Below are 27228 nucleotides of genomic sequence, written 5' to 3' on the forward strand. Positions count from 1 at the left end.
GTTGAACAATGTGCTACCCATTTAAGCTAGGGCTTCAGGCGACGTGTTGCATGCAATGTTGTGTCTAATAATTGCCAATGGTGTCACATTGCGACCTACTACATAACTCAAATGTGACACCACAGATTTTGGTCGCAAGCCATGTGGGAATATTTCCACCGTAGACATTAAGTAAGTTCCATATGACTGCAACATTCTTGGGATTTGGCTGTGTTTTAAAAAGTAAATTGCAGACCTGAAACAGTCGTATGAATTTTGAGGAATTTTTGAGGACAATGTAGCCCTAGCCTACATTGCAACTGCGTCATTTTTTTTTTTTGGGGGGGGGGGTTAGTTTTTATGGCGTTTACAGTGCAGTAAAAATCACCCGTGAATTTGTATCCTGTTGAGCAGTACGATTATGGTAATATCAATTTGCTATAGTTTTTTTGTTTTCCTAACTCTAGAGAAGTAAATAAACTTTTTTTAACCCCTTCATGACATGGCCTATTTTGGCGTTGAGGACCAAGCGATTTTTTGGTATTTTTCCATCTCCATTTTTCAAAAGCCATAACTTTTTTATTTTTCCGTGGACGCGGCCGTATAAGGGCTTGTTTTTTGCGTGGCGAACTGTAGTTTTTATCGATGCCAATTTTGGGTACATAGACTATATTGTAAATTTTTTATTTTTTTTTTAATGATAGCAGAGAGAGAAAACGCATCAATTCTGCCATAGATTTTTTTATTTTTTTTTTACACCGTTAATCATGCAGCATAAATGAGACTTTCCATTTTTTCTGCAGACCGGTACGGTTACAACGATACCAAAATTCTAAAAATTTTTTTAGGTTTTCCCACTTTTCTGCAATAAAAACCCTTTTTTTTGGAAATCTTTTTTCTATTCTAAATTGCTGCATTCAAAGTCACGTAACTTTTTTATTTTTTGATGTACAGAGCTCTATGAGGGCTTTTTTTTTGCGAGACGAGCTGTAGATTTTATTGGTACCATTTTAGCGTACATACGACTTTTTTGATCACTTTTATTGCGTTTTTAGTGAGGCAAAATGCTGAAAATGAGCATTTTGCCTCAGTTTTTTAGCTTTTTTTTTAGCGTTTTTTTCGGTGCACAGTCAAAAGCATGTGCAACTTATTGTACGCATCGTTACGGACGCGACAATACCAAATATGTGGGGTTTTATTTTTTTTTTACCTTTTTTTATGCTAATCTGAGAAAAAGCATAAAAAATGGTTTTTTTACTCTTTTTTTTTAACATTTTTTTTAATTCATTTTTTAAATCTTTCTTTTTTTTATACTGTTTGTGTCCCTCTGAGGGACTTTAACCACTGCCCTGATGATCGCTGGTATAAGGCATGGCAGAGCTACTGCTCTCCCATGCCTTATCGCTCATACAGCGATCTCAGGCATAGGCAATACAGGACGCCAGTGTCTGGCGTCCTGTTGCCATGGTGACAGGCCGGGCTCTCGCGATGACATCGCGAGAGCCGGCCGGAGACACAGAGGGAGCCGCGCTCCCGCTGTGAACTCTTCCCCTGCCGCGATCTACTTAGATCGCGGCAGGGAAGGGGTTAAAAGTGGCGGGCGCATCTCCGATGTCCCCCCGCTGCTGCAGCGAGACGCCGGCTGTGACTGACAGCCGGCTCCCGCTGCGGGATAGCGCTGGATCACATATGATCCAGCGCTATCTCCAGGACGTAAGTTTACGCCCTGTTGCGGGAAGTACCCCGCTCCCAGGACGTAAACTTACGCCCTGCAGCGGGAATGGGTTAAACAAAATTTGCTTTCTGTTGCCCTATTCTGTATTCTGAGAATCAGAAAATTTTTACATTTTTTATCGACTTGACTTTTTGATTTGGCTATTTTATCTCGATTTGGCTTGTCTTTTATGGGGCGAACTGTGAAGTACAATTTTGGGGTACATGTATCTTTTTGATCACTTTTTATCACATTTTTAGGGTAGCTGAAGTAACAAAAAAAAATAACAGTTCTGGCATTTTGTAATATGTCTTTACAGTGTTTACCATGCGGGATAAATAGTGCTATATTTTAATAGTCAGGTCAGAGGTGTTGCTAAAGGCTCATGGGCCCAGGTGCAAAAGTTTATCGTGCAGCCCCCCAACTTCTCTTAACCCCTTAACGCAGAGGCGTTACTTAAAGCTCCTGAGCCTCAATGCCAAAACCTGTAACGGGGCCCCCAACTATAATCCTTTATTCAGAATACTGGGCTCCCTATATGGAGAAGAGAGGCCTTATGGGCCCCTAAGGCCCCTGGGTCCAGGTGCAACTACATCCCCTGCACCCTCTGTAGTTACGCCAGTGTGTCAGGTCTTTTATGAACACAGTAATACCAAATATGTGTTTTGTTTTTTTTAAATATTGAGATTTTTTTTATGAGAATAATAGTTAAAGGAGAGTTTTCAGAGCACTTAATTTTTTAAAAATATTTTACAAATTAGCTCTAACTTTTTTCAACATGTTTTTTAAGTCCCCATAGGGAACTTGAACTTGCAACCACTTGATCACTTGTACTATATACTGCAATACTTTAGTACTGTACTGTATAGTAATTTTCAATCTGTCAAAGACAGGATTTAAAGAGGTTTTAACTGCTGCCCATGTGATAAAATAACACAAGCCATACTCAACTCTCTTCTTCCCCAAGAAACGGTGTTGTGAGTCCAGTGACAATCCTGGTCTGTATTGGCAATGGAAGTCAGATGACTACTGCAGTTAAAGGCTGCAGTGTCACTGCCCATTCTGCTGGCATCAGTACTCAAATCCTGCTCACCATAATGCCAGGAGTTTGGAACACTGATGCTGCAGCCTTTAATTGGCTTCAGCGGTCAACTAACTTCTGCTATCAGTACAGATGGGGATCATCATGTACTATTTCAAAGAGATTCAAGAGAGGTGAGTATGGCTTCTTTTGTTATTTTATTGCATGGGCAGCTGTTTAAAAAAATGTAAAGTTGAACAACACCTTTAATAGACTTTCATGCATGGCAGCCCTGGGAGTCTTCATTACGTTTTTGGTGGCCTTGCTAACCTATCAGCACTCTGCAGTCACATCCCAGTGAGCTGATGGGGCATTGGAGGTCTGTTTGGATTTTCAGTCAGTTTTGACTGTGGCATCTAAATAATTAAGTGTTACGACCGAAACTAGCTCTAATTGTGGCAATTTTTGTCTGCTCTCTCCCTGCTTGTGTATAAGGAGAGAGCTGTCAGTCAACTTTCTGCAGGTGGGGAGAGCCAGGCACGGCCCGCCTCTTTGACTCGGAGCTCTGGGCCCGAGTCAAATGGGCAGACTTCAAGGTGTGTTTATTCAGAAATGCCACAGCACACATGGACACTGTGCATATCTGTCCGGGGGTCATGCAGTCCTCGGTTTGGACAGTATGAACCTGATGACACGTTCCCTTTCTGTACATTAGTAGCAAAAGCTTGATTTCATGTTGAGAAGTTCTTTAATTTTTACACACGCAGTGCCACTCTTGTCCATTGGTCATGTCTGGCATTTGGAGATAAGTTGTAAAACCAAAGATAACCAATGCACAAGAGTGGCGCTGCATCTGAAAGAAATATAGAACTTCTCAACATAAAATAAAGCTTTCGCTTCTAATGTACAAGAATAGTGGAATACATAAAACATTTGGCAAAGGATTCAACCTTCCTGAATACTCCTTAAGGCCTCGTTCAGACAGGCGTTTTTTTTTTTGCGCACAAATAGCCATGCAAAAAGATTGCGTCTATTAGAACCAATGGTTTGCTATTGAAGCGTTCATATGAACAATTTTTCGACCTTCAAAAGATAGGACATGCGTGACTACAATGCCCGCATCTACAGTCCATGCTACGTGAAAAGATAGGACCTGACAGGATTTTTCAGTGTTGAAAAAAAAGTACTTACTTTTCCAGAGTAGAGAAAAGACGATGGGAAGAAATCGCAGCCACATGCTAAAGCCCTTTACCTGCCTCTTCCTGATGCTGAGATGATCATTCATGAGAGCAGTCTTTCTTCTTGACATAAAAATCTTGAAAGTCTTCATCAGCCTTTCCTTTTATGTGAAATAGTATTTCTACATTTCATGTACATCCTGCCTATTGCGTGCCTTGGTTATGTGTGTCACCTACTCTAATCCATCACATGTCGTCAATGCTTGTGCAGTGGAATTTACATTACAACAGAATACACATTTTTCTATTGGTTGTTAAAACCTCTTGCAGCCCTGCTAGTAGGAGTTACAATGTTCTTTATGCCTCGTAACAATTTTTTGAAAAAAAGTCTAATTCTATTGTTACTATTCTGCCTCTCTTTTTACTCCCGTATTGTTTTCAATTATAAAATATTCATTCCTTGATTGCAGAAGGAGCAACAACCTCTTCCTTTTGTGCTATCCACTACTATGATACTGGTCCAGATAATATTTCTATACGAGTTCTATAATCACTGCTATATCTCACAATTCACAGTGTTATAAAGGTATACGGTAGTTGTTGTTCACCTCTTCCCACTCCAGTGTTGAGTTTCAACTCCAACCACTAGCCTTGTCACCTCTCCATCAGTTAATCAATACCTTCTGATCAAAGCTGTCCGTTAATCTTGCTGCAGCTGTCCTCTTCTCTCTTGCTAGTAGCCGGTGCCCCATTAGGCCGCGGTCACATGAGACAGAAATCCTGCGGAAATATCGTGGAATGTCCGCAGCGGGACCGGATGGTACTTTTGTGAGATTTCCACAGCTTGAAGTCTGGGGGGTTTTCAAGCGGCTGATTCCGCTGTGACCAGTAATTCCCCATAGAGAGGAGAGATGGCCGGAGCAGAAACGGTGATAAATTTGACATGCCGGGGCTTTGATTTCTGCGTGTCATGTCAATTTTAGCACAGCTTGGGCTCAGCGGACTGGCTGCAGCATGTGAACGAGATTTTTGCAAACTTCATCCACTTTACTGCTTTATCCCAGGATAAAAATTGCCCGTGGAATTTTTGTGCAGAAAGTCTACACGGAAATTCCACGGCAATTCCGCCCTGCATGAGCACAGCCTTATAATGATGGTTCTGGTTGCCTATTTAAATGGAGCTCCAGCCTCATCACCTTGCCTACAAATAATGTTATATCCTTTTCTTGGCTCTTGTTTCTGATTGTAATTTGTCTTTAACGCTGACCTTGGCTTTGTTTTCTGATCAGACTTCTTGGGTTTGTCACCTGGTACTTATTGAGCACTCTGTTTCTGCACCTAACCCATCCTCTGACTATGTCTATGTCTCACTCTCCGCTTTGTTGAATCTTGACTGAGGTCTCTTGACTACGTTTTTTATGACACTACGACCCGCCAGCATACCTGAAACCAATTCACAATTATCATGGAAACTGCAACCTGGGAATCTGACCAGTAAAGTCCATTCTTCCTTGTGAGGGCTAAGAGTGAAGAACAAGGAGATTCCCTAGAGTCTACACATCGGTATAGCCAGTAACACAGTGATTGTATAGAGAATCTGTGTCTCTTGGTAAGATATATGGGAATAGTTATGCTGTTGAGGCTACTGTATAAATACCAGTTTTGGGTCAAACTTTGCTAAAAGTTTGATTCAGCCTGAACTCAAACCTCAGGCAGTTTGTCTCAGTTGAACCCACTAAACTTATTTTTTCCACTTCTTTTTCCTTCTTTTAAAAAGAAGGAAAAAAGGATTATTTTTTCCATCTTTAATCTCCTTTTTCCTTCTTCTTTTTCCTTCCTTTTTTCTATTTTGTAACCCCTTAGTAGCCAAGCCTGTTTGCGCCTTAATGACCAGACCAAATTTTGGAAATCTGACGTGTTACTTTAAGGGCTCAGTCAGACGGGTGTTTTTTCCCGCGATTTGCGCATGCGTCCGGCGATTTTATAAAACCATTGCTTTGCAATGGTATCGGACACATGAGCGCTTTTTATGCGCTCGTCCGATAAATTATAGAACAGAAATCGCAGATCGCACCTATCTGCGATCTGCGATTCCTGTTCTCTTCTCTATATGCGCTCAATGGGGCTGGCGGCAGCAGCAGCGCCGACCCCATTGAGAACATATAGTAGACAAATCATTCTTCTCTGCCACAGCTGTAACAGCTGTGGCAGAGAAGAACAATGTTTGCCCATTGAATTCAATGGAGCCGGCGATACAGCTGGCTCCATTGAAAGCAATGGGCTGCCGTCGAGCGCGGGATGAATTTTCGGGAAGGGCTTAAAAATATAAGCACTTCCCTGAAATTCATCCAGAAATGTGTAAAAACTAAAAAAATATATATACTCACCTGAATGACAGCTGAGAGCTGCCCCTGATTGGTCCCTGCGCTGAAAATTCATTGTGAGATCGCCCGCAGCGCATTGCTTTCAATGGAGCCGGCTGTATTGCCGCCTCTATTGAATTCAATGCACTGGACAGCTCCGGCCCGTTTCTATTGAAACGCGGCTAGGAGCAGTATTTTCGGGCGATTTTTCGGCCCCGGTCACGCGATTTGCGGATGCGCATCCGTCATGCGATCCGCAAATCGCGGGAAAAAAACGCCCGTGTGACTAAGGCCTAACAGAATAACTCTGTAAAGGCTTTGCATATCCAAGTGATTCTAACATTGTTTTTCACCACATTTGTACTTCATTTATGTGGTAAAAATAGACAGACAAAATTTGTGTATATTTATTAAAACCGCCAAAAATTATCATTTTTTCATATTTTCAACTGTAATATGTCAAATATGTGCAAAAATACTGTACAAGTTTTTGATAAGATATATATTTCCATCTGTTTGCTTTATTCTGGAAGCACATTGGAAAAACTTTAGTTTTTAAAAACCATTTAGGAGACGTACAAATTTAACATTAGTTATTAACATTTCGAGGAACATTTTGTTTTCCTACACCAAGCCAAGATTGCAAAGGCTCAGAGGTATCAGAAGGATAGATACCCCCACAAATACAAATCTTAATGTATTCACTGAGGGGGGTCATGAGTATTTTGACGCCACCGTTTTTTTCAGGAGTTAATACAATTTAGAGGAGAAAAAAATAATCATATTTTTGCAAATATGTCATTTTAAAGACAGGTTTGTTTTCTATAGTGCACATGAAAATAAAGATTTGCACTCCAAAATGGATAGCCCCGTTTGTTCTGTGTTCAGAAACATGACCATTGTGGCTCTAATCTTATGTCTGTATGTACAACAGGGCCCAAAATGAAAGGAGCAGCTGGGGGTTTTCAGAACAGAAATCTTGCTGGAAGATGTTTTAGGTCCCATTGAACACTTGTAAATCCCTTGAGCGGCTAAATTGATGGAGAACCCAATAAATGACCGCATTTTGAAAATTAGACCACTTAATGAATTCATCTAGGAGTGTACTGCGTATTTTGACCCCACAGTTTTTGATTGAATCTAAGCAAAGCAGAAGGAAAAAATTAACTTAGACTTTCACCCTAAGATGGATCCCCCTGTTTGTCCCGTGTTCTGAAACATACCCATTTTGGCCCTAATCTACTTATAGTACACATGGCTAGGCCTATAATGAAGGGAACACCCATTGGATTTCAGGGCACAATTGAATAAATTCCAGGCCCCATTGCACACTTGTGCAGAAAAAAAAATAGACTCCCTAAAAATAATCCCCCCTCCTTTGGCATTTCTAAAGCTTAGATAAAAGTAATAATGTAAACTGTGTTGCATGTCTGAAAACAGAGGCCTGGTTGGGATGGGCAGATGAGGCAATAAAACTGGGTATTCGTCCTCCTCCCATGCTTGCTGCAAAGCCGACAATTTTCTGGGGGGTATTTCTTGACCTCAGTGGCTGGGATGGGATGTAAAAAGTGGCACTATGTGAGGCTTTGTGAGCTGGCTGAGGTACGGTGGTCTAAATCAGAAGGCGCTCAACAAGCTGCTCCTGGAACTGCAGGAAGGCGAGCGTTCCCGGGGCTTCTTGTAAATTATGTAGGCATTATAGGTAGTGATCTGAATAATGCCGGTCGGATGTTGGATCCGCTTGTGGAGGCCCATAGCGAATCCCAGCTGTGAGCCTGGTTGTGGCCCTGTGTACGGCTGCATAATGTACTGTGCATAACTGCGTACTCACACAGGCGGTCATACGCAGTACACCTTTTTGTGTTAATTTTTCCTGTGCCGTCGCATAGCAATGGCATGGGTGCCCATACACAATTTATTGCATGTAGGCTGCGGGTATATCCGCGACCATAGAGCACAATGGGCTCTATGTTACGGATACCGGCGATAAAATAGAACATGCTGCATTCTGTTTTGTACGAGTGGATTACGTAATTTCAACCCACTAATGTGAGCGGAATTGTGTAATCCAATGCATTTGATTGACTTTGGATTACCGCACATCAAACAAATGCAGAATCCGCAATTCCTATCAGCTCGTATGAGACTGCATTTAACCACCACTAGGGTAGATCACTAGCTTTTTGTCACATGATCGGGGACCGCTCAACAAGGCCACCGGTCACTGCTCCTTTCGTAGCTGGGAGCAAGGAGATTTTACATTTCCCGGGCCCTCCTTGGCTTTTGCGCAGGCGTCCGTCTTTTTGCCAGCAGGCGCAGGGATAGAAGCCGGGGAAGGTCTGTAGAGGAGGATCGCGTCAGGATTCAAATGCAGACACCTCTAGTAAGAAGTTTCATCTCCTCTCACCAATCGCATCAGTGAGGGGAGATTAAACTTCAATTTTTTTTTAACTTTACGTGATTGCCATTATCCATTGGATAACGGCGATCACATGACTGGGGACCGTTCACCGCAGGCCATGGTCACTGCTCTAGGCTCTCTGCTACCTTTAGTAGCCAGGAGCATGGAGATTTTAAATTTTCCGGGCCTTCCCCAGCTTCTGCACTTGCGTTAACCATCTTGCTGATGGGCGTATGTGCAGAAACTGGAGAAGGGTCCGTGAATGAAGATCCCATCGGGGGACATCGCCGGAGGCCTTAGGTAACTAATTTCACCTCCCCTCATGAATCACATCCATCATGGGAGGTGAAACTTTAACTTTTGTTTACTTATACTTGATCGCTGTTATCCATTGGATAATGTCGATAATGTGACCGGGGACCACATATTGCAGTCCCCGCTGACATCCCCATGCTCTTGGCTACTCTTGCTAGCTGGGAGCAGGGAGATTTTAAATTTCCCGGGGTCCCTGGCCTTCTGCGCATGCGCCCGACACTTTATGTCAGGTGCGCATGCGCAGAAGATGGCGTCAAGTCCCGGAAGGACGAGAACACCGTGGGACATCGCGGAGGATGGAGGTGAGTACTATTACCTCCCCACATTAACTTGATTCGTGAGGGGAGCTGAAACTTTAACTTTGTTTAACTCTTTTTACACTTCTATGCGATCGCCATTATCTATCTGGCAGCCGATAGCAGGTAGCTGTCACATGCACAGACCCCCTGGCTTTAATACACAAGGCGAGCCTGTTTTTATGGCCCCATGGATGAAAGCCCAGACACTCAGGACATTAAAACACGTATGGGTTGTCACTAAGGGGTTAGGTAATGTTGCCTTAAACAGTTCAAAAGTACTTAGATACCCTTCTAGGTAACCCAAGAGTATTGTAAAGGCATTTCATGGTTCTTATACAGTGTTACACAATAGTTTCAGGGGTATTGGTGCAGTTCTGTTTCGTTTAAACTAATTCGGCCTGAACCAAACTTCTTCCTCAAATTTGACAAACCAACTAAACCCAACTTTTGAAAAGTTTGCTCATCACAACTTTCACCTATTGTTTGGCACTCCTTTGTTGCTGGCGTTACTTTTTGACTACCTTTGGTGGTAGTTCTGTTAGATTAGTACTACTGTGGTGAATTGAATGTAAAACAGGACAGAAGTGACTAAAATGCTGGAAAACTGTGTGGACACTACTTTACTTCTACTTTAGTAGACAGTCTGCTATACTGGGGCTTATAGCAGAATTTGTGAAAAGCAAGAAGGATTTTTCCCCTTAATATGAACCAATTAGGAAACTATAGTACTTCATAGGGTTGTTAGGTCTTTCACTGGATCAACTTTTTAGAATAATGGGTTCAACTTCATAGACCTATGTTTTTTCAACTTTAATGTTATTATGAAATCAATTGAGTTTTCAATCATTCTGTGAATATTTACAGAGCATTGTCGCATTAGTTAGACTATGGCTGCCTTCAACCACAACTAGGGTGAGCTACTCTCATCTGGATTTCTAAGCTATTGTAACCAGGCAGTCACTATGACAATGTCAGCTCTGTGCCGGGCCACCACACACAATAGTCACTGTAGCAGTAGCGTGCTCTTCTTCTGCAATAGGTACATCACTGCTCCAGGATGTTTATCAGATTAGCTAATAGAAAATTTCTACACTTATCCTTCAGACTCGTCTTCAAAAAGTCCCATTGTAAGTTGATGTTGCAAATCATTTGTGCAACCCAGTAAACAATATCTGTAGACGTGCATTGGATAGATGATTATAATAATGATTGCATCCAGGATTACAACATGAAGGACTAGAAATGAAAGTAATGAATCAGAACCTTCAGGTAAATGTGTATTTAAACCATCATGAATATGCTACATTGGCAGTGACATGTCAAATGGGCATGTTGATTACCTATGGTATATATTGATAGCATCCAGTACTCTAGATACAGTATACATCTAGCAAACAGGAGCCACATTGAGTCAAGGACACTTTATTGAATAAGTTCATCTTGTTGCACTACACATATTGTGCAGTAGTATAACAATTAGAATTAGAATGACAATCAGCGGCTGGTCCTACAATATTAAAAGTAAGCAAGAAATAGACAATCACATGAAAATAACAGGACAATTTACCCTCTTTATTTTATGAAAGCTGAAAGCACATGGTTGTCCAATCTGCTCAAAATAGAAAATAGTGTAGTCCACAGAATGAGTGCAGTACCAGTCGCTGCATGATTTCCAACTCACAACGGTACAAACTTGAGTATCTAAAAGCTCTGGAGGTAAAGATTATGAAAAGATGTAACATTTGATGCCTCTATACAATATAAATATTCTGAAATTGGAGGCATATGGAGGTACAGAATGGCTCTATAAAATTACACTGGTGCTTCGTAGCTTCGTAGAACTCCGTTACTATAAGTCTAAGGCATACCTCAAGTCCCTGTATAGCTCTCTTGAAGGGGGCAGAACGTCCGAGAGAAGCATGAAACAGGGGAAAACAATAATGGTTGTCAAACATGAGACTTGGAACCCATCTCTCAAGTACTGTAGGCTTATTACATAAAACTGCTACATTTATAGGTTACATATATAAATATACATGGCTTTATGGACAAATAATGATGTGATATCAACAAAACATCTTACAGTATACAACACATTCTTGAAATAATGACATTTTCAATATTTGAAGCTTAGAAATTCTGTTTTGCTGGGATTGTATCCCATGATGTATTTTCTAAAATGTGAGGCTCTTCCTGTATCATCATTGTGTCCTTATGCTATAGTAGATGTCATTCGTCTGTCCTATTAAGTCCTTGAAAAGAAAGGGTCACAAAAGACATCATTAGACTTACTGTATCAAGTATGGAAGATACAATGCAGTTTAAAATATGAGTATCCGGTACCTGTTTTTTTCTAAAAAAAAAAAAAATAAGTCACTTAACAATCAGCTTGTAAGTGGGTTGTTAATCATCGATGTGGACCAATACGCCCATCACTGTATTCTCTAACTGTGTATAGTTATGGTTGACATACTCTACTATGTCATGTATTGCATTCAACTGTTGAGTGTGTAATTGCTACGATTAAATGCTGTTTGTGCACAGGATGTCAGTGGTGAACCGTATATTATTTCACTAGTCAATGCGATTTTTGTGCCTAAGAAAAGTTTACTTGTTTCTGTTGGCTTATTAAATATCATGGAAAATAGCTTTCATTCCAAAAAAGTTTGCTCTTCTGGTCAGGACATCAATAATGAAAAATATATGATTTTGAATTTCGAATGTTTCAAGAACATACACAGTGAGAAAACAAATTACTTATAATAATGAGCCAAAGTCATTATACAAAGCAGAGTATGTCTATACAGTTCACAATTAATGAAAATGTCTTTCAATTCAAGTCTTTCACGTTTTTTCAATAAAAGCAATAGGACTAATCTGGTGATAGCTCCTCTTTATCTCAGTCTATACATGGGATTTGGAGCTCAATATCAGAAAAACTAAGTTCTTACTGCTATAAAGATTTACCAAATAACTAATCAGCACGAAATGTTGGGCCTACAACATGTTGTTAAATGGTGAACGTTCACTTTAAAGAAAAATGATTGAACTGCTGCTGAAAGTTAAAATATATATTTAGTGTCCTGGTAAATTCTGCAGTGGCTTTGCTTCAATTATATATTTCCTGAACGTCCTGCACAGCAGCACATATACATATGAGGATTTATTCCTCTGCCGCAGGTGACATGAAGAGTTCATTTAAATTTTGAACAAACTCAATAAGAAGGGATTTAGCTCCTCCTCCCTTGTGTTTTTTGTTGTTCCTCCTAATAGGATGTGCTAGGTGGCTGAGAGACCCCATTATCACTTCATACAAAAACAGAGGACAACAGAAAAGAAACTTCTCTATGGAGAAGATTCATCCTGTGGTTGTTCAGTTTTGATTTCTGGTATTTCCCACCTCAAGGGATTTCGCTATATCCCCATATGTATATGTGCTGCTGCACAGGATGCCCAGGAAAGAATGAGTTTATTATGCTGTTCTTTTCTGTAGTTCAAACAGCAGCACATAAATACCCTCCATATAAAGAGGCAGAGAACAGTCTATATTTAAAGGGGTTGTCCCGAGGCAGCAAGTGGGTCTGTACACTTCTGCATGGCCATAATAATGCACTTTGTAATGTACATTGTGCATTAATTATGAGCCATGCAGAAGTTATAAAAAGTTTTATACTTACCTGTTCCGTTGCTGGCGTCCTCGTCTCCATGGTGCCGACTAATTTTCGCCCTCCGATGGCCAAATTAGCCGCGCTTGCGCAGTCCGGGTCTTCTGCAGTCTTCTATGGGGCTCCGTGTAGCTCCGTGTAGCTCCGCCCCGTCACGTGCCGATTCCAGCCAATCAGGAGGCTGGAATCGGCAGTGGACCGCACAGAAGAGCTGCGGTCCACGGAGGAAGAGGCCATCTTCAGCGGTGAGTAGAGAAGTCACCGGAGCGCGGGGATTCAGGTAAGCGCTCCGGTGAGCTTTCTTTACCTCCCTGCATCGGGGTTGTCTCGCGCCGAACGGGGGGGGGGGTTGAAAAAAAAAAAAACCCGTTTCGGCGCGGGACAACCCCTTTAATCAGAAGCCCTTCACAGAATAGACATAACTATACTAAAATCAAAAAATTTTATTAATAGTATATTAAAATTATTTTATATATACATTGGGCTCAGATGCACACACAACTCATCGCCACACTACAACGAAATTGTATTTATAGAAGTGTGGTGATATATGGGAGCAATAGGGGTCAAAAAAGTTCACAGTCATCCAATAATATGGGGAGTGATATACCCCTCAAATTGATTTCCAAGTGAAGATATAGTAAAAAGACTTCAGATAGAATTTGCTATGCAAAGTCATCAACTGGGTAAAGAGGAAGATTATTGTTAACCCAGATGTTCCAGCCGAAGAGAAAAAATATATATAGAATGAATTGGCAATCACCCTTTTGGACGCATAGGAAATGCGTCTTTGTTCATGATAATTGGATACGACTTTACAGTTTGGTGGTACGTGGTTCAATGCATTTCACTGTACATGGTACAGCTCATCAGGAACCGTAGCTAAATTATTGGGTCTGATTGCAGATATAGTCAAAAAGAAAGCAGCATAAAGGAGTGTCAGACAAACCCCAATAGTGGGAGAGGAGGGACATCTGTCGAACCTAGTCCTGTTTTGACCAGGGTCGATAGAAAGGAAAAAATCCCCCAAAATTCTAGGGAGCAAAGTTGCAGCATTATCCCTCACGGGTGGCCCGATTGTAATAGCCAATAAATTGTTACTGCACGCAGCTATAAAGATACAAAAACTGCTGTGCCGAAAAATGCCACAGCCCTCACTCTCAATACAAAAGCGGCTACCAGCACTCCCTATCTAAAGTCAATGATAAAGTCTAGACTGTAACCTTGATGGTAGGCCTTAATGCCTGTAGCCTAGATATTCATGAAACGTTTTACACCAGTTTCTGGCATAAAAAACTCGCAAAATTTTGTGCAAAGCGTGTTTATGCAAGTATTTTAAGACTTTTGGCTTGGATTGTTGGGAGGGTTGTAACTAATACCAGAAATGTATACTAGGTTGGATATTTCTTTATAAATTTCTCTTTAGTGTCCTAGGGCACATAAAAAGGGGTCGTAAGAGAGCAGAGATTAGAGAAAAACACATTATTGAATGCCATGAATACATGATTAATACATTATACTAGTTTAGGCTGTTACTTCTTCTGCTACAGTTATAACTAATATACCTGATAAGGTCTTTCCGTCCGTTGTGTTCCAGAGACTTGAGTTTGAGAATCATTTCCTGGAAAATATTGTGGATGTAGGTGAGATGTAAATTAATGTACATTAGTATATTCTAGTCATATAGAAAACCACATTTATGACTATTAACAAATTCTGCTTTGCTGCGTTAATCAACAGCTCTGCTTCATTTGTTAACTAACATCCAATGGAAGTATATATATTTTTTCGCAACTATGAAAGATGATTTTATAGACAAGGGAAATAAAGTTTCTCCTGAGGAGAGAACCAAGTTAGTGCAGGGAGTCTTATATATGCCATGCAATGTATCCTGGGAAAAAGCATGCAAATAGGGGATGTAAAAGTACCTCCACAGCACCACTTATTGGAAGACAACTTCCCTTTAAGTTAGTGGTTAACATTTCAGCATGCCTTATAACATTACTAAGGCTATAAGCCAAACTTGAATGTTCTTCAGAAGAAAAAGACAACCATCTGCAGATAGTCTGTTTCAGGGTGTTTGCCACTTGTCATGCAGAGCAGAGTACTGGCTGGCTCAGAATAGCCTTTAAAATGGGTCTGGGGGATAAAGTTTCACCTTGAGCAGAGGGCCAAGTTGATGTAGGGAGTCTTAAATACGTTTGTGCAATGTTTCCTAAGAAAAAGTATGCAAATTAGAGATGGAAAAGCTACCTTCCACAAGGTGGCGCTGTCGAGGTACTTTTCCTTTCCCTATTTGCATACTTTATTCTGTACAGAAAGCCATTGACCATGCTTTGGAACTAGAGATGAGCGAGCGTACTCGGATAAGCGGTACTCGCTCGAGTAATTGCCTTTATCCGAGTACCGCTGTGCTCGGGGCTAAAGATTCGGGTGACGGCACGGAGCGGGGAGCTGCAGGGGAGAGCGGGGAGGAACGGAGGGGAGATCTTTCTCTCCTTCTCTCCCGTCCGCTCTCCCCTGCTCCCCGCTGCGACTCACCTGTCAGCCGCAGCGGCACCCGAATCTTTAGCCCCGAGCACAGCGATACTCGGATAAAGCCAATTACTCGAGCGAGTACCGCTTATCCGAGTACGCTCGCTCATCTCTATTTGGAACCTGTGACTGGCACTGATGGAGTCACTGAGCTCATTTAAGCCGTGGCCCTTTCTGCCAAGCTACATCCACATGGCTAGCTAGGCATAGTAGGTTACTCTTGTCGGTGAATTTGCTTCATATCTATGTCTCAATCTTCATGTTATGCACCCAAAAATGCTTCCCATTTTAGCACACTTTACGACAAGGTCTGTACAGATGCAAGTCGTTAGAAGAGCTTCCTCAGTATCTTTAACTAGTTTCTGACTACCCATAGACTATATTCATCCAGGTGCCTCATGCCTGGTAAGGAAGGGAGTAAAATTTCTGGTCAGAAGATTGATAAGTAATAATTATTTCACAGTTATGGGGGCACCATTGATCAAACGTTTTGAGGCACTGAGGCTAGTACTCATATGAGAGCACTTCTTCATGTCCCTGGGGGTGGGGACAAGACTCTTACTGATGCACTAGTTGGAACGGTTATGGGGCAATGTGATAATATAACCAGTGGGGTAACCATGACTGACACCATGATGCGACTGGGGAAGTTGTGTTTTCTCAGGTTTACCTCGACAACCAGAAGACAGGCTTATATGATGGGTCTGTTAAGGAACCAGCAATATGTTCTTATGGCACTAAGCATGGTGTTATTGTGTCCTCCAGATAGCTGCAGAATCTACAATTACCTAATGGTCTTTTTTCCATGTTTCTCTTCAAAAAGCAGTAAGTCACCACAATAATCAGGATCAGGATCAAAACATTACCAACAACCATTCCAACGATGATTTTAGAATCCACAGACCTGCAAACTACAGATATATTTGTGAATTGCAGCATCAGTAAATTCAAAGGTCAATCTGTGGTTAGAATTACATGAGAGCAGTGTAAAATCACCTCATCCACTAAGTGGTTGGTGATTATATCACACAACAGTCAAACTAGAGAACTTAAGCCAGTCCTACTAGATGGTTGGTTCTTGGTTAACCCTGTTGTTGTGAAGTCCTCTAAGGAGACTTGGTTGGATGCAATTGGAAAAATAAGACTGATTTAAAGACTTCTCAATGTAGTTAGGAATAGCACAGGGTCACATTTGTCAGGGCAGTTACTCCGTGACAGGATATAGAAAACACTAGCTCTCATTTTGGGGGCATCACAGGGCTAGAGAGTTACTATCAATCAGCTACTGGATGCTGTAAGTGCCTGAACTCTCAGGATTAGTGTTGAGCAAACCAAACCAATAAAAGCCTGTTTTGGGTAGAACTTTGCTAGAAGTTCGGTTTAGCACAAACTCAAATTGAGTTTTTAGCAAAGTTCTACCCGAAACTGGGTTCTACTGCATCGGTTCTCTCAACACTAATCCTGAACACTGCTGTATAACACTGTCTAAGGGCCATAACAGCCCTGCATAATACCCTCAGAGTGTTAAATGGGGCTTTTATGGCTCTTAGGCCTCGGTCACACGGGCGTTTTTTCCCGCGATTTGCGCATGCGCATGTGATCTGCGCATATTTAGAACCATTGCTTTGCAATGGTATCGGACACATGGACGCTTTTTATGCGGATGTACGATAAATTATAGGACACGAGAAATCGCAGATCGCGCCTATCTGCGATCTGCGATTCCTTGTGTTCTCTATATGCGCTCAATGGGGCCGGCGGCAGCAGCGCCGACCCCATTGAGAACATATACTACAAAAATCATTCTCCTCTGCCACAGCTGTAACAGCTGTGGCAGAGAAGAATGATGTTCGCCCATTGAATTCAATGGAGCCGGCAATACAGCCGGCTCCATTGAAAGCAATAGGCTGCCGGCGAGTGCAGGATGAATTATAGGGAAGGGCTTAAAAATATAAGCCCTTCCCTGAAAATCGTCCAAAAATGTGTAAAAATAAAAAAAATATATATACTCACCTTGTCCCTGCAGCCGGAGTTCAGCCGCGGCCGGACGGCAGTTCTCCTGAACTGCTCTGAGTAGTATTCAGCAGGCGGTGATTTAAAATCCCCGCCTGCTGAATGGGCTGCCTCTGATTGGTCACAGCCCTCACCAATCAGAGGCAGCTCTCACTCACCCATTCATGAATTCATGAATGGGTGAGTGAGTGCTGCCTCTGATTGGCTCAGCGCAGGGACCAATCAGGGGCAGCTCTCAGCTATTGAAGAAATAAATACATAATCAGTCCACTGAGCTAAGGTAATTGCACACACCTTAGTGCAACATACTTGCGCTGTGAACAAGTCTTTTTTGCACATGTCTGCATATTTTACTCTATTTTTTTCGCGAGCAAGGCATGCCCAGATTTAAATGGCTAATTCAGCTAATGAGTTCCAGAAGTCTTCTTTTTTCAGCAGAATTGCACAGTGTTTCACGCATCACCTTACATTTTGCACACGCATTTGCACACCCATCATAGAATCCCATGGGAATCTTTGGTGCACAAATACACATAAAAGTAGAGCATGTGGTGTTTTTTTTCCGCACATGCTAAGGGTGAAGTCACACGAACGTATATCGGCTCGGTTTTTACGCTGAGCCGATATACGTTGTCCTCGTGTCCAGGGGGGGTGGAGGATGGAAAAGCCAGGAGCAGTAACTGAGCTCCCGGCCCCCTCTAAATGTGCACACAAAATACGGAAATGTGAATAATCCCATTAAAATCACTGCATATTGCATACTTACATTTTGTGCACACAAAAATACGCGTAAATATGCTTGTGTAAAAATATTGCTATTACTACTATAATACTTCTATTACTATTACAACAGCCACTACTATGTGTAGCAGTACAACAAATACTTTTAATAGCCATATATGTAGACTCACCAGGCATCGATATGTCCGTGGAAGCAGCATCTGTGGAAAAATTACAAGTGACTGTTTTACTGTGACTGTAAAGTTATCTATAGCAAACTAATAGACTACTACAGCTACTAGATTACAATTACTCTAACTACTAATAGATCACTACCGCTGCTAGATTGTTATTTTTACAAATATTTCTATTATTGCAGAATAATAATACTTCTACTATTACCAATATAACAGTGACTATTAAAACTGTACTATCATACTAATGATTCTACTAACATAGCACATACTATTACTAGCCATATTTTAAACTCACCAGCCATGGAAAAAGCATACGTTGATAAAGTGATGGTTCTACTGTGAAGAAGATACACTGTACCAATCAGCAACAACATTAAAACCACCTGCCTAGGGGCGAAGTCAGACGAGCGTTTTTTTGTGCACAGCTATCTGCGCAAAAAAAGCGCGGCTGATAGAACCATTGGTTCCCTATGATGTGTTCACATGTCCACCTTTCACAGGCGCAAATTCTTTGCACTAGCAAAAGATAGGACATGCGTACAGCAGCAAGGTCCATGCTGCCCTTAAAGATTCCCCGCGGGAAGTCCCCTCATCACTGAACACTGTGACAGCACTGTCACAGTGTTCAGTGACAAGGGGACACCCTGCGGGGATGAAGGAATCACCTGCCCCAGCTGTCACAGCTGTGGCAGAGAATTGCAATCTTATTCCATTGCTTCCAATAGGACCAGCGCTGCAGCCAGCCCCATTGAAAGCAATGGGATGCAGGCAACCCCCACATCTCTAGCTGCTGTAAAATATTAAAAATATATATACTCACCTCTCCGCCACTGTCGGGGCTCCAGCGTGTCTTGTCGCTTGGCTCCCCCGTCACTGTCATTTAAAATTCTTGCCTCCTGAAAGGGCTGTTTCTGATTGGCTGAGCACTCAGCCAATCACAGGCAGCACTCAACCATTCATTGAATGACAGCTGAGCGTTGCCTGTGATTGGTCACAGAGCTCAACCAATCAGAGGCAGTGCTGAGTCATTCATTGAATTTCAATGGGGCCAGCGGCTTACTTAACAACCGAATAAACTAATGACAAAGTTATATGAGGGACTACTGCTAGACTCCTCTTCTAACAAATCTTGGTTTCTTAGACAATGGGAGAGAGACTTGAAAAACACATTTTTTCAGAAAAGATGTCAGGAAAATCTTTAACATTTCACATGGATTCACTAGGTGTATCCACATTCATTTAAACTCTTTTAAACTGCTTATTAGATGGTAATATACCCCAGATAGTTTATTTAAACTGAACCTAATGTCTCCGGATAATTGATAGAAGAGATATGGACTCCAAGGAGATATCCTACTTCATATTTGGTGGGATTTCCCAGAAATTATGCCTTTCTTGAAACAAATAACTGAACAGGTTAATAAAATATGCTTAACTACCCTTAGTTTATCACCCAAGGAAGTTCTTTTATAGAAACCTTCTGCCAGCTTCACACAATCACACACGAACCTCCCAATACTTCTAATCTCTCTTATCTACTTGATATGGTCAGGTACTAAACCTCCATCTCTCTCAATGGAAGACGGAGTAGCTCAGACATATCGTTTCGAGGAGAACCAAAATTCTGCTCCAAGGAAACTCACCTTTTATGTTCAGGGAGATGCTATTAGTTGTAGTCACGTCCCTTTCAAAGATGATTATACAGGTGAAAACAAGTTGGTCATCTTCAAATGATGGAACAAAGGTGACATTGGATTGATGTGTGGTGGTTCCATCTTCATTACCTAATGCATATACTTTTTCTGTCTTTATAGTAGCTTTTCCTTTCCATGCGATTATGGGAGCTTTTCCAGAGCATCTCCCGGGACTCGTACAACTCAGTGTTATCTCCTTACCAGCAACAATCCTTCCCACAACAGATATTTCTGGTTTATCCGTTAACTCTACCGAAAGAGAAAGACCTTAAAAGGTTCTGGTAACTTCAAGAACATATTTATTTGCATAGTGTTTCATTTATACTCAGAATATGCTTTAATTGTATAGTATTATACTTCCCCCTGCATCAGTGTTTTTCCCAGACTCCAGTTCTCACAACCCCCAACTGATTGGGTTTTCAGGATATGGCAATGTATGAGGCACTGACAATTATATTACCTGAACTATGAAAATCCTAAAAACCTCACGTGTTGGCGGGTTATGAGGACTAAAGTTTGGGAAATGCTGCTCTAGATGGTATCTGCTGAGGAAGAACAGATCCTGTACTATTGGACTCAGCCTCCCAGATATTACAAGGTTACCCTTTCATATGTATGAACATCATGTAAAACTATATATCCTCTGCAGAGGAAATGTATGGCCAGATGAAACAGGGACTTATGAGACACAATCATTATTTGTAAAATGATCCCATTCCATCCCGATTCATGCTAATTTTAATCTAAGTTGGGTATTCCTAAACTTAATATTTCATTAATTGCTCTACACTAGTCAGGAGGAATGGCTGTCAACCAAACCAGCATTTGGCTGACAGCTATCTCATGTGTATGACCAGCTCTAGGCAATGGTATTGGGTTAAGTGTCGGTAGTTGAGTCTTCAAGCTGTAAGTAATGAGAAGATAATGTGGAACAATGGAAAAGTTGAGATAATCTACTCACCTATCACTTTTACAAAGGTAGTGAAGGAATTGAAGGTATATTTTGAGCTTCCATCCTCAACTCTAAAAGTATAATAATCCTCATCTTGTTGTCTCGCATCGTTGATCATCAGGGAGCAATCTCCTTTTGAGATATCTCCAGTGAGAAAGAACTTCTCACTTCTGTTCGGAACTTCAGAACTAATCTTAACAGCCACAGGTTTCATTGTCAAGGCATTTCCCCTCAACCAGATGCCTCGGGTTTCCCTGGAGAGTGTGTATATTGGTGGAAGTTTAAAACGGCATGGAATATGCACACAGAGTCCTGCCTGGACTGTAATACTGCTTGGAGCCGTTACGCTGAATCCTGGCAAGTTTGGAGCATCACCAAAATTGATAAATGCTGTTTCCAAATCTAAATGAAAAAAAAAGACGTATTATTAATGGAATTTCTTAAAGGGAACCTGTCAGCAGGTTCATGCTATCCAAACCATGGACAACATGAACCTTGGACAGAAGTGTACATTGCAGGACTATATGAGTGACTCTATAATGCTATGGCATTTCCGAATAAACATATTTTAAAGATCAGCACAAAATAGAGCATGGCGTTGAGGGAGCAGAGTTATGTCAGCCCGCACACGTACGCCAAAAAGACTCTCCTTGTTGCATATATTGTAGGGACAAATTAAGCATTTTCATCAAATACCACTTGTCATCAGTGATAATGAAAGCTTCTCCCATTTCTTTGTTTTTGCAGTAACATGGCATTTTGTTTTTTTTATTTTGTATATGTCTTTAATGCAATCTTCAGTAAATCATACAAGTATATTTTTTTGTATGCAGTTTGCTGTAGATTTTGGGGAACCCAAGATATCGGCCAGTGCAGCCCACTTTGCAGATACAGGGCAACCCAAGGCTATGTCAGTGAGAGTTCCTATCCTGTATGGTGGGGCACACCCATCTTTGGTTGGCTTCTTTGGTATCATTCACATGTGCAGGCTGTGTTTGTTTGCAGTCGCTCCTCCCCAATCTGGGCTGGGTTGAGTGGATGACTGCACATTAGTCTGCACTGAATAATTTGCTCCTCCAAATCATAGTCTGGCAGACTGCATTCTATGAGGGTTTACGGAGATTGCACCTGTTCTGTGGCGATTGTGCCTGCCTTATGGCGATTGTGCCTGCCCTATGGCGATTATGCGTGTAGCGATTGTGCCTGCTTTGCAGCCTATCCGGTATTGCATTTTTTGGCTTTTTCAGTGAATGTCATTGTGTGGTACCTCAGTGTAGCTGTTGTAGATGGCGGGAAGTAATCCAGCAGACAGGCTTTTGATAAAACAAATTTCAACTCTTTATTGCAGGAGAGAGAAGGAATAGGGCAACTTTGCAGCAGACAACCACAGTTCAGATTCACTTGCAGTAACTGTTGCATCACATTGATTTGTGGTAATAGAAAACTTGAAATCACATTAGTAGACAAAGCATTGAAACAGTTTCTCAGGGAGACTGTGGCAATACCTTGCAGTAAAACACTTCCAGCTTTCATGCCTAGCTTTGACTAATGTTTAGTAGTCACATTACTGACTCGATTCTTCTCCCTTCATTTGTCTGCTTCTCTCTTCATTTTTTATCTTTCTCTCCTCTGTTCTCACTTCAACCAAACTCAACTTATGTTCCTTTTATTCCTGACCTTTCTCTCCATAATGCTTTTGCATTTGTACACACATTTTGCATTATTCTTCCCACCACCCTGGTTTAGAATAGATGACCTCCTTCTTCTCCCTGGTGTCCTTCAGTCTCTATCGAGCTGGCTAGACTTGGTTGGAATTCCCTAACCCTGCCCTCTCTCTGCCTTTTATACTTTCTGCATCTACCAATCCTGACCTAGGGCCCAACTAACTGACCAATCCCCGAACTTCCTAAGGATGATTGACGGGGAGGGGGGAGAGGGGGTTAGGTTGCATTCTGCTGAATCATGCAGTGTTAGCTAATGGGAACATGAACAATTAACCCCATTGACTGGATACACATATTTCCACATAATTAAATATGTACCACCTGCATCTTTCCATCTTTTACTTAGAATATTGACATTTAATCTGCAGCAGTGATAGAAGTGCTGTGGGACCCCAACTCTGGGGTACTACACTTCCAGGTCACAAGTTCCACATGCATGGTATGAGGCTACCAAGAATGTGTATCTGTGGCCTTACCCTTCTGCCTTGATAAACATTCATGTACTCAAGCAAAAAAAAATAATAAGATAAGAAGGATCGGGAGAGGGAAAATAATAATTCCCTCTCCCATCAACTCTCCATCCTCTTGGGTTACCGGCACATGGGATGTAAACAGAGCAGATATTTCGCAGTGGAATAGCCTATTTTAATAAATTTCATCCACATGTTACAAGAAAAATCTACACTGAAATTCCACTCACTAAAGTGAAAATAATGGAGTGCCTGTAGTCTACAAAGTACTCTCCTTTCAACAGTAAGGGAAGACTCAGTACTAGGAAAGTGAGCAAAAGAATGTCTCTAGACTAAATTTCATAAAATACTCACCTTAACACTGTACGGCAAGAGTCAATACCATGAAGGTCATTAACACAGTGTCTCCAGAGCCCAATTCATTTTTTACCCACATTTCCATATTAAAGGGTGGACTCAGTCGAATGAAAATGATTTAAGAGCGTGTCTCTGTACTCACCTCTCCATAGCAGAGAAAGAATTAGTATTATTGCTTTATAATGTAGACAGCAGGTTGCGATTGCTCTCATGTTGAAGTTGTATACCAGGTAATGGTCTCTAAAATCATTAACACATTGTATTAGTGAGTAGCTTTATTTCCATTCCCACTGTTTAAATTGCATACGTTCCGCAGAAGCGATCTTACGTAGCGATGACTGAGTCATTAACAAGGCATAGAATAGATGTTCCTGATGATCCCATATGTTTGCAACACATTGTGATTATTGAAATAATTTCAAGGCTCTTCGCCCTATTTTTTCAAACTTAGTGACGGTGCGAACCACCATAGGTGACATAATTGCACACAACTATATAAAATTCCAACTGTTCAAATAAATAGGATGAAAGTTAACAGTGAGTGGATAGTCCTTCTGCTAAAAAGAAGTTGTCTAGTTCCTTCTGGCTTACTGGGAGGGGTGAGCAGTGGGATACTGAAGATTAGGAAGGCTAAGGCTTGGACTGTTCATCTACTTGACAGCACACAATCATATCAAACCCCAATTCTTTCCATAAATGAGACAACTCAAAAAGCAAATGGGTAGCCAGCCTACTACAGAAGTATACCATGCTTAGCTTATGGGTAGTTGTGTGCTGTTGTATACCAGAGGCATTGCCAATTGCCCTGGCTTATGTCAATGATGGGCTTCCATGTTTTTCTTTCAATATTTTTTTTTCTCATCATGTCTTATTAGCTTATTGACTCGCACATGACCTCAATACCTGCCTTTCAGTTTGTAAGTTAGAGGGAACACACTAGGATTTGCTATGAAGCCCTTCCTTGCTACATGTCACTTTTTCATCAATATAGGGGCCTGCAGCACTCACAATGGGACAAAAATCCACCCAGAGGGGGGAACCTTGTTTAAGCTTCAATAAATGCAACAGCCAATGATAGGCTGTGAATAGAGATGAGCGAACGTACTCGGTAAGGCCGATTTCGCAATCGAGCACCGCGATTTTCGAGTACTTCACTACTCGGGTGAAAAGATTCAGGGGGCGCCGTGGGTGAGTGGGGGGTTGCAGAGGGGAGTGGGGGGGAGAGGGAGAGAGCTCCCCCCTGTTCCGCGCTGCTACCCCCCGCTCCACCACGCCCCGCCCCCCGGCGACCCACGAATCTTTTCACCCGAGTAGTGAAGTACTCGAAAATCGCGGTGCTCGATTGCGAAATCGGCCTTACCGAGTACGTTCGCTCATCTCTAGTTGTGAACTGTCAACCAGTACGTATTCAAATTCATCATGATATGGCAGCATAGATTGGTGCAAAGGAGTTTCTTAGAATAGCATATAAATCTTTATTGTTCCATAGGTCAGATTTAGGCAACATTTCGGCCTACAATTGGCCTTTATCAAGCCACTTATCCTCTGAGACCATGCACAGGACCCTGAGTCTCTTTAAACAAAAATTTAGAAATAGTTTAGATGAAAAGTTCCAAAACTATGACATCACGTCCTCAGCTTCTTCCTTTTTTTATACCTCATGTAAGAGATATACTGTAAATTCCAGTCTTTCACATTGCTAAATAGTGTTGCAAAACCACTTTAACTGCTGACAACATTACCTAGTGGAAAATATACCTAAGCCTGGCAAAAGATCATCCGAGTTCAATCACTGTATAAATGGAGCGGTCTTTGCCATAGACTTTGCATTTCACTTCTCCGCCATTTTCAAGATACTAATTTGCTATCAGAGAAGGAGGATATTCTCAGGGTTCATTCACACTAGAGTTTTCCGTCTTTTCAGGCTTTCCATCTTCGACAGAATTAAAACGGAGTTAAAGAGATCTATTTTTCTCCACTAATAATTTCAATAAAGTTTTCCATTGAAAGCTTTCCGTTTTTTAAAACTCCATTGAAATCAATGGGGAAATATGGATCCTTTTAATTCTGTTTTCATTCCATCTCCCTCACTCCTATAAAGAAACAAAGAGACAGAAAGCTTTAACAGATTAAGTCACAAGTGTGAATGAGCCCTCATTTATTCACAGGCAGTAAACCCCATACATAGTTAGTGCGTCTTCACACGAGCATATGTGCAAAAACTCTTGCTGCAGAGTAACCTATTTGTGAATGAACAAGGTTTGATTAGATTGTTTTGCACGCGTGTCTGTGCATATCACTGTACCTTTTGCACATGCAGAGGCTGGTTTACATGTGTATGTGACACAGCCTTTCAGGGCATTAAAAGGCTAATTAGTCTAATGAGGTCCCTGCATTTTGGAGAAGTGTTTCATGCCTCCCCTTGAGTATTTGTGCACCTTCTATAGATTTCTATGGGACCCAAAATGCAGGAAAGCAAAGCAATTCCTCCTTTTTTTTGTGCACGCGAAATTTACACACAAAACGCACTCATGATACCAAACTCATTAACATCAAGGCATTCTAGTCTGTGTTTAGCGCGCATATATTTTACGCACACAAAAACGCGTGCAAATACGGTCACGTGAAGGAACCGTTAGTCTTGCTCTCAGCTGAGAAGCAGATACCATTATACCCAGTCTAGACAATATCTGAGCTAAACATCATGGACTCCACACTGATACATTAGAGCAAACTACAGTTTATAGTTGTGCAGCTGTTGATCATAAGTTTAGCTCACAGAGCATTGTCTAGACTGGATATAATGGGATCTACTTCTCAGCGGAGAACAGGGCTAGCTAGCTATGCATGGGGTTTGCTGCCTGTGAATGTAAACAAGAATGTACTTATTCCCTGACCACAAACTAATATCCTTAAAGGCAACCTGACATCAACTTCATACTGCTCTAACCACCAGCAACATAAAACAGGACAGTCACCCTCAGTACAAAGAACAATGTTTCAGAGAATTCATACTTTAAAAAATGGTCAGGAACATGGTGAAGGATCTGCTGGGTGGCCAGCCTCAAGCTTCACCCTTCCAGGCATGACTTGATTCACAAGGCTGCCCGTATTCAGGATTCTAAAAATTATTCTTTAATAGTTTCAAATAAAATGCTGTACGTTTTGTGCAATATTCACTTTATGGATTCCCATTCCCTTGGCATCAGTCTCCAGGAACACCAGTAGTGAGCCCAGAAGAGCAGGTCCCCGTAGCAAAGATCAAAACGGGCCCCCGTTATGGTGCTGGATTTTACCAACCAAGACAGACGGGTCTGATGGTTGTTTGTTCCTTCATACGCTTTGCCTCATCCTTAAGACACTTCCATGCCTCCTTGTTTGCTAACAATACACCTCTTCTAGAGAGAGGCGTCCTGCAGGTCATTGCTTACCTCTATGTCTTGCAGGAAATGAAGTTAGAATTCTTTGGCTTGATGGTAGATGATGTATTTCTTCACTACATGCTCTTACAGCTCGGCTACTCTCCGTGGGTCTCCTGACTTTCTACCCTCCTTTAGATTATCTATATCTAGAACTGCATATGCTAGAAAGCAGAAGTAGCCGTGATCTCAGCCCCATCCATGATTGCAAT

The 27228-nt window shown here is 41.5% G+C and overlaps 1 protein-coding gene across 1 annotated transcript; it reads right to left on the reverse strand.

Moving 5' to 3' along the window:
* Nucleotides 1-10691: 10691 nt before the first annotated feature.
* Nucleotides 10692-27161, reverse strand: LOC136631368 (myeloid cell surface antigen CD33-like). Its single transcript, XM_066605637.1, has 8 exons — nucleotides 27029-27161; nucleotides 23740-23837; nucleotides 21056-21448; nucleotides 20044-20343; nucleotides 18395-18424; nucleotides 16259-16381; nucleotides 14501-14556; nucleotides 10692-11522 (listed from the first exon to the last, which is right to left on the reverse strand). Exons 2-8 carry the CDS (start codon nucleotides 23807-23809, stop codon nucleotides 11472-11474), a joined length of 1023 nt encoding a protein of 340 aa, XP_066461734.1. The 5' UTR covers nucleotides 23810-23837; nucleotides 27029-27161; the 3' UTR covers nucleotides 10692-11471.
* Between the last annotated feature and the right edge of the window lie 67 nt (nucleotides 27162-27228).

Source organism: Eleutherodactylus coqui, chromosome 6 (genome assembly GCF_035609145.1).
Source record: "Eleutherodactylus coqui strain aEleCoq1 chromosome 6, aEleCoq1.hap1, whole genome shotgun sequence".
Taxonomy (NCBI): Eukaryota; Metazoa; Chordata; class Amphibia; order Anura; family Eleutherodactylidae; genus Eleutherodactylus; species Eleutherodactylus coqui.

Bases quoted from the DNA above. Each gene is read 5' to 3' on its own strand.
- LOC136631368 (XM_066605637.1), bottom strand. From the start codon at position 23,809: ATGAGAGCAATCGCAACCTGCTGTCTACATTATAAAGCAATAATACTA. The intron at 16,382-18,394 runs GTGAGTCTACAT...ATATATCTGTAG, and splicing joins CACGGACATATCGATGCCTG to TTTGCAGGTCTGTGGATTCT. The intron at 11,523-14,500 runs GTATATTAGTTA...TTTCTTTTCAAG, and splicing joins GGACGGAAAGACCTTATCAG to GACTTAATAGGACAGACGAA.